Source organism: Homarus americanus, unplaced genomic scaffold (genome assembly GCF_018991925.1).
Source record: "Homarus americanus isolate GMGI-L3 unplaced genomic scaffold, GMGI_Hamer_2.0 scaffold25483, whole genome shotgun sequence".
NCBI classification, from domain to species: Eukaryota; Metazoa; Arthropoda; class Malacostraca; order Decapoda; family Nephropidae; genus Homarus; species Homarus americanus.
Window position 1 is genome coordinate 6,848,922 of NW_024726235.1, and position 7,683 is coordinate 6,856,604.

The 7,683-nt window shown below is 37.9% G+C and overlaps 1 protein-coding gene across 1 annotated transcript; it reads right to left on the minus strand.

Moving 5' to 3' along the window:
- Positions 1-2,868: 2,868 nt before the first annotated feature.
- LOC121865491 lies at positions 2,869-7,472 on the minus strand (the record flags this gene model as incomplete). Its single annotated transcript, XM_042364986.1, is given in 3 exon segments — positions 2,869-3,817; positions 6,612-6,823; positions 7,398-7,472. Coding segments are annotated over 3 exon segments (400 nt in total), but the record flags the coding sequence as incomplete, so codon positions are not given.
- Positions 7,473-7,683: the final 211 nt, after the last annotated feature.

Genomic DNA, 7,683 nt, shown 5'->3' on the forward strand with positions numbered 1-7,683 from the left:
TACGCGGCACCTTGCCAGAATGAAAATTTTGAATTACGCTGGTCATTGCATCATTTACGCGGGAAGCGGCGCGGGCATTGTGTGCATTAGGTCGCTCTTACGTTATCGCTGACGTCATATGACATAACAGACTGTGATTGGGCCACGCATCTTTAACACCCACGCATTCCCTCCGCACTAGCTGTGATTGGTCTAATGCAACATGACATGCCCTGCCACCAGAAGTCGCTGACCTAGCCGGGCCAGTCTCATTGTTCTCAGTCCGCGTATACAGTTCTCTCTTGTGCCCGCTATTCCCCTCACAATGGCTTCCGCTGAACCCCCACCACCCGAGAAAAACCTTGAATTACCTGGACCAAGCCATGGTTATGTGAAGGAAATCAATGAGTTGGGGGAGAAAATCAAGCTCGTCCTTGACAAAGACCCAGTCAATCATCGGTATGAAGTGTCTAATAACCTTCTGTTGAAAATTATGGAGCCATATGTCTAGATTTATCACGACAACATCAATGCTAGTTGTCAACGTAGTATTACGGACTTCTTCACCCGCAACCCACCACAGCCAGCCCAAGTCAGTGATAGTGAGAGTGAAGATATGGACTTTGAAGGGTTTGTCAAGGAGGCCCTGCAAACCTCTGCGAGTAGTGAAAGTGATTCACCAGAGGGCCACTAACCTGCCCTCTACCTCGGAACCAGCCGCCATCCACGTGTGCCGACCCATCTCTTCTACTAACGTAAGTGTTAAACACCTTTAGATTTGTAGTTTTTTATTTAGATATTATGTGTGTATCAATACCATCATAAAATTTGTTGTTATTTTTACTACAAGGTACGTATTGTGTCAGAAAAGTGGAGTTTGGGAGTCGGCCCAATCTATTTCAATTAATCCTATATGTTCTGTTTACGCATTTCTCGTTTTACGCGGACCTCCACGGGTTCAATTGAATGCGTAAATCCAGACTATACTGTATATGTATCAGGATTTAATTATTATTTATATGAAAATTTTATTTTATTTTATTTTGGTCGTAAATACGAATGAAATAAGAACGTAAATTGAATTGGGTCCTGAATTAACTAGGGTTTTAAATATGAAAAGTTGTTGGTTGAACCATTGTTATCAGAGTATTTACTGTACCTGTTTGATCCATTTTCAATACTTCTCAGTTGTAAAGAGTTCTTTACAGTCTGCGCAGAATATTGAATCGCGATAGGGCCGACGAACTAAGTTCTCGCGAAAATAAGATCACATGTTGTGAAGGCTGTCCTGAGATGCGAGATGTCAAAACGCTTGGTTTGCTGGCAAGTGGTGACATTTGGCAACTGAGAACACATCACGGCTTGTAGTCAGTGCGCCTCTGGCAACTGTGAGGGGAAGATTTATTGTGCGGGTTCCCGCGCCATGTGGCCATGTTTTGTCTAGTTTAAGGTGCATTAACCCGACATAGTGGCCATCAGAGATGTCCACGAGGGTTACTACAAGAGACGATATTGCAGCAGTGATTGTATTGTACAAAGGAAACCATGTACTGGGAGAAATTTCGGCTCAGACTGGTGTGGCATTACGAGTTGTTCAAAATCTTGTCAAACGTTTCCGTGACCTTGGATAGGACGAGTTACCAGCTCCATTACCTAAGTCTGGTAGGCCTAAATTATTGTCTCCACGGACACTTAGGGTTATTTCTCGACAAGATCGGTCCAATCCCTCACGTGAAGTGAAAGAGAGAAACCCCCCTTCTTTTGAGTCACGTCTCGTTACGTTGTGTTCAACAAGCCCTGCACGATGACCTGGGATTTAAGAGCTTTCGTGCCCGCCGTAAACCTCTGTTGACAAAGAGACAGAAGGAAAATAGAGTGAAATTTTGCAAGATATATGAAATGTGGGATTTAGAGTAATGGAAAAGTGTATTGTGGTCCGACGAGGCTACGTTTTCTGTGACTGGGAGTAGTGGTGGGAGGGTGTACCGCCCGCCCCACTCAGATGCACACCTCCCACAGTACACTGTAAAGACTGTTAAGCACCCTGCCTCGCTTATGGTTTGGGCTTCCTTTACGTATTATGGTGTTGGTGAACTCGTAATCCTCCCTAAGAACCAGTTGATGAATCAGTACAACTATCTTGAACTGCTCAGTGATTTCTTACCTGAATCATTTGATAAAGCTAAGGCAAGCCTTTTCATGCAGGACGGTGCCCCATGCCACACTGCTAAAAGTGTCATACAGTGGCTCAAAGACTGTGAGGTACCTTTCTTTAATGACTGGCCTGGCAGTAGCCCAGATCTTAACCCAATAGAAAATTTGTGGTCCATTGTTAAGCGTCGTCTGCGCGACGCTGACACATCATCAATCCCGAAGCTAGAGGCAGCCATCAAAGATACCTGGGCTAACTTGCCACCTGACCTCTTGCAAAACCTTGCTGACAGTGTTCCTCGAAGGCTAAAAGACTGTCTGAAGCGCAGAGGAAACACTACAATGTATTAATTGAAATGGTAAGTGTTACTTGACTTTATTTATATAACATAATCGTAAATATCAATATTTTTTCAGCACACGATCTCACATTCCGCGCAGACTGTACTTCTAGAAGAACTTAAAGGATGCTTTGGGGGCTCCATTTAGTAATACAAGAAGAAGAAGCAAAGTCCTTTAGTACTGTAGAATAAATATCTTAATATAAAAGTTCTAAGTGCATATACTGTATACAAACTTAAGCCCAGTAAAAACAAAATTTAGAGTGAAAGGTTAAATCACTTGCCTGCACATCCCTTTCTTCAATTTGTTGTGAAGTTGCCATAAACATGGGCAACCTGTACAGTTAAATGGAGCTGTTGGTATTCACTCTAATGCAAAATATAAATAAAAGTAAAATTATTCTACATTTTGTTTATTATGGTACATATTTGACATTTTGCAATAACAAATTATATATACTGTATTGGAAATTAACTTTCAGTACATTAAAAATATATTAACAAAACTGACAAGGTCAGAATCCCCTTTGTGGTAAAGGACTAGAATTTAAAAATTTAAAAATCTTCTACTCTTGTAGATTAGTGAGTAACAAAGAAAATTGGGTAATAATAATTTACTTTCCAATAACCTTTATACTGTAATTTATACACCAGTTGTTCTGCGGAAGCCAGTAACTTTAGTGATAATTATCAGTAGTTGGTGGAATACAGGTATATGAATTTAAAAGGAAATTTAGAATTATGAAAACTTATGGCACATAAACTTTTATAGGAATTGCATCTTTCTAGATAAGTATTATCATAACTTTGGGCTTCTGTATAAAACACTCGCCTGTTAACACTTTCATACCTACCTCATCCATTGACTGAATTCCATTCTCAATAGGTTATGGTTGTAAAACATTATTTATTTATCCTATTGTAAGGTGTCAACAGACCAAATCATGTCAAAGATAGTAACAGTACAAGACAGAGCAGTTTCACGAGTCAATTAAGGGCAGCTTTCCGCATTAACATTTCATGTCAATGATGATCATTTAACAGGACCATCTCTAAAATTAAATACTGTATATAATTATACATTTTATTTACATACCGAAACAAAAGTAAAATTATATTTTGTATGTTTGCCATTTTATATAAGGTATCTCTCAGCTTCATGTGGAACGAAAGATACTAGGGCCTTGCAGAGACCCATGAGTAGATGGATATTGTTGCTTTGTATTTTGGAGCTCAGTAGTGTAAAGCAAACCCTACCTGGCCACACATATCAGGTGACTTAGGTCGACCTTTACGTCCCGGAATACTTTGCCGTCGTCCTCCACCATTTGTATTACCCGATGTCCCTAGAAAATATGAATTTTAACATTGCTTGAGTATAATGTGATTATTAGACCATTGTGCTAGACTCAAGAAACTAATATTAAAGGCTGGAATTAATTGTAATAACTAACTGGATTGGAAATAAGTATGTTTACAGTACAGGTACACCTCGACTTACAACAACCCGGACATATGACCGCCGTGGTCGTATAAAATATTTTTCAAATTAAATTTTTTCTAGTACCGACGTTAGTGATCGCGCTGTGTACTGACAAAATTTTCGTTTGTAATTCCCTTTAAAATGGCTGGCAGCGTAAAAGTGAGAGTTCTCATGGTGCTGACAAGAAAAAGAGACACCCATTTTAGAATTTCTATGTATTATTTTCGCATTTTCGACTTACGACCTGGTTGTCGGGATGGAACCCCGTTGTAAGTCGAGGAGAGACTGTGCCTAACAACACTGAAAATGTCACTTCTTTTCTTAAATTTTTCGAACCAGCCTTTGCTGGCCCGAAAATCTTCAAATTCTGTGCCTGAAGAACCAGGTTGATCTGTCTTTAAATGTTCGTAAATCTCCCTGGCTCTTTCACAAATGAATTCAGTAGAAACTGAATCACCTTTCATCTGTTTTTCCCTAATCCAGATGAGAAGTAACCTCTCAGTTTCTGCAATTAGGGATCTACTTTTAAACACTCTGGTAGATTTGTCTCACTTTCACTTCTTTAAATTTGTCTTTCTGTGCAAGAATTGTTGACACAGTTGATGTCGACATGCCATATTCTTTGCATAGCGCATTAGTTCTAATGCCTTCTTCATGTTTTTTTTTATAATTTCCTGCTTGGTTTGCATTGAAATCGCTTTTCTTGTTCTCTTAGGCCCCATGCTGTATTCAAACAATGTCAACATGTGATTTTTTAAGTTTAAACTAGCTGTAAATAAAGAATAACACTGCACTGCGCTATATATTGTCAATATGTAAAATATATTTCAAAATGACCAATAACTTGCTTGGAAACACAGAAAAAAAGCATTTAATTGAAGAGAGCCTCAAGCAAGATGTTACATCCACTGAAAACAGAGAGAGACTAACGCTTCTTTGGTGTGTTAAAAGGCTGGATGGCGCGCCACAAACTAGTGATTTTACCTTCAATTATGTTCAATAAGTGTTAAAATGACTAAAAAATTTAATATTAAACTTTTAAAATTATTGAATAGTATAAACTTCTTAATATTTACTAAAATAGTAAGGAATTTAAGCCCTAGAACTGATTACTGTATTGGCGGACTAATACTACAGCTGGTTGACCGCCAAGTGCAAGCGAAAACATGTTGAGGTCAGCTCGTAAGAAACTCGTTAATCGAGGGATTGCTCGTTAACCGAAGTTAAGAATCTTATGGGAGGTAACTCGTTAACCGAGGCGCTCGTTAACCGAGGGATCACTGTACAGTACCCGGAAAAATTCCGGGGATGAGAAATTTTTCTCCATACCTGGAAATCTCTCAACCCTGGAACCACTCTGCACCAATTATTCCAACTAATGGGGATATTACTGTTGAGTACTGTATCTGGTTATTAACCTAAATTATTTTATTGATTTTCTCTCCTTCATTAATAATTTTGGAAATTTGATTTGGAAATTTGATCCACACACACACACACACAGAGGTGTCCCTCGGTTAACAAACACAATTGGTTCCACAGAGTAGTTCGTTAACCAAATCTATTATTTCAATGGAATATTGGATAATTGGTTACAACTCACAGAAAAAGTATACATACAAAGTACTGTATACCAGTAATAGAATTAACAAAACATTAAATATAAACTAAATACAGTACTGTACTGTATAATAATAAATAAAAACAATAGAATACTATATTTTAACTTACTTTGAGGTGTGTATGTCGTATTCCCGGCAGCTTTGTTTACATATCAAACAGCTGATTGTAGAGGCAGTCAATGATGACATGCCATATTCTTTACAGAATGCATTGGTTCTAATGCCTTCTTCATGTTTCATAATAATTTCTGCACTGTATACTATCAATAAGTGAACTAAATTTCAGAATGACCAATAATTTTAATGTAAAAATGCAAAAATATTCAAGAAACCAACAAACTGGATGTCCACTCCACTGTAAACAAAGTTAAACTCAGAAGCATTGGTGGGTGATTCAATCAGCTGATTGCCACAGAAAAACTGTTCCCTGTACTGTATATATTATCAATATGTTAACTAAATTAGAATGACCAATAATTTTAATATAAAAAATGCAAAAATATTAAAGAGCACAACTTTCTTGATATTTACTCCACTCGAAACGAATGTAAACATAGAACCAATTACTGAATTGGTGGACTAGACAATAAGCTAATGCGCACAACAAAGCATACGGTATTTCTCGTAAGGCTTTCGTTAATCAAAGTTTTGTTCGTTAGTGGAATTGAAAATCCTTATGGGACCTAATTCGTTAACCGAAATTTCGTTAATTGGACTGTTCTTTAATCAAGGGACCACTGTACTGTAGTTAGGTTAGGTTTGAGGGTAAATTTTTTGGGGGTTAAAACACATATCTGCCTTTAACATGGGATCTTATGGGAAAATTGGTCTTGTTAAATATTAATTTCCCTAAGGAGCACTTTTTCAAGAATGCATATTACTCATTAAGTGGGACCTCACTGTAATGTTACTTTTACTTGAAGTCCCAATGAAGAATTAAATCGTACATCTCTATAGGAAACAGTGATTAAATATTCATTGATATGATAACTTATCAAAACCCTTCTAATGAGCTATAGAAGAAAATACACTTACAAATTCCTGGTTGATTGGTGTTTCGCTCAAGCCTACTAAGACTGTTTCCCCGGCGGCGGGTTGGTGCAGCAATGTCCTTTTGGTGGTGCTTGGTAGGTTTTCGCGGAGGGGATTCCCCATCACTAGAAGATGCAGAACCACCTCGTCGTCTACGCTGATGACTCTGCAGCTTAGTCAGTGTCTTTCGTCGAGGGGGAGGTTTTACACGAGCCCTGTAATATGACATGTCCTGTCTAGAGCAACAATACCTGCAGTATACTGTCTATTGCTCAAAATAAAATCTAATATTGCACTGCTAAAAAGAAATTAATCTTATAACCATATGCATCACTGCAAATCATACAAAAAAGACAAACCTTTATTTATCAATGTTCTTTAATGGTTAAAGAAATAACATACAAAATATGTTCATACTGATAAAAAGCAATGGATGTTTACAGTACAATACTGTATTTTACTGGTACAGTAATGCACTCAGAAATAGCAGCAGACAATTATACTGTGCAGTATACCATGATTAAAAGTAAAAATGTATGTACAGTCCCCTTCACGATTGCATTACAGGGGCTTGTCTCACAAACATTCCACAAATCATTACATTGAGATATTTGTTTTAATATTGTTTTACTTTGATTCCATAGTATGATTACTATTGTGTTTCCTTCTGTCAAATATAAACAAACACAAAACCTAAAAGGCTCTGTAAATGCACTAGCGAAAGGAACTGTACATAAAATGGTAGCTTACTGCAAATAGCTGAGAAGAATCTTCACAAGCCATACCTACCTGGCCTTGCGAGGAGGACTGTCCAGACGTAAGCTAACCAGAGAGATGCTGTCATCACTGGGGTAGGGCACAGATCTGTAAGCAGATGTTCTTCACCTTAGCATGCAACAAGCAACTAGTGAAGTTTAGCTACCTAAGCATAAAAGTGTGGCTCAGGCTACAGAAGTGTACTTGCAGTGTCAGAATTAATGTGTGAAAAAGGATTTTTGTATTTATATCACATACCTATCATCTCTTAAAGAGTCTTCACTAATGAAAGCTATACTAACAACTTGGCATTTGCACA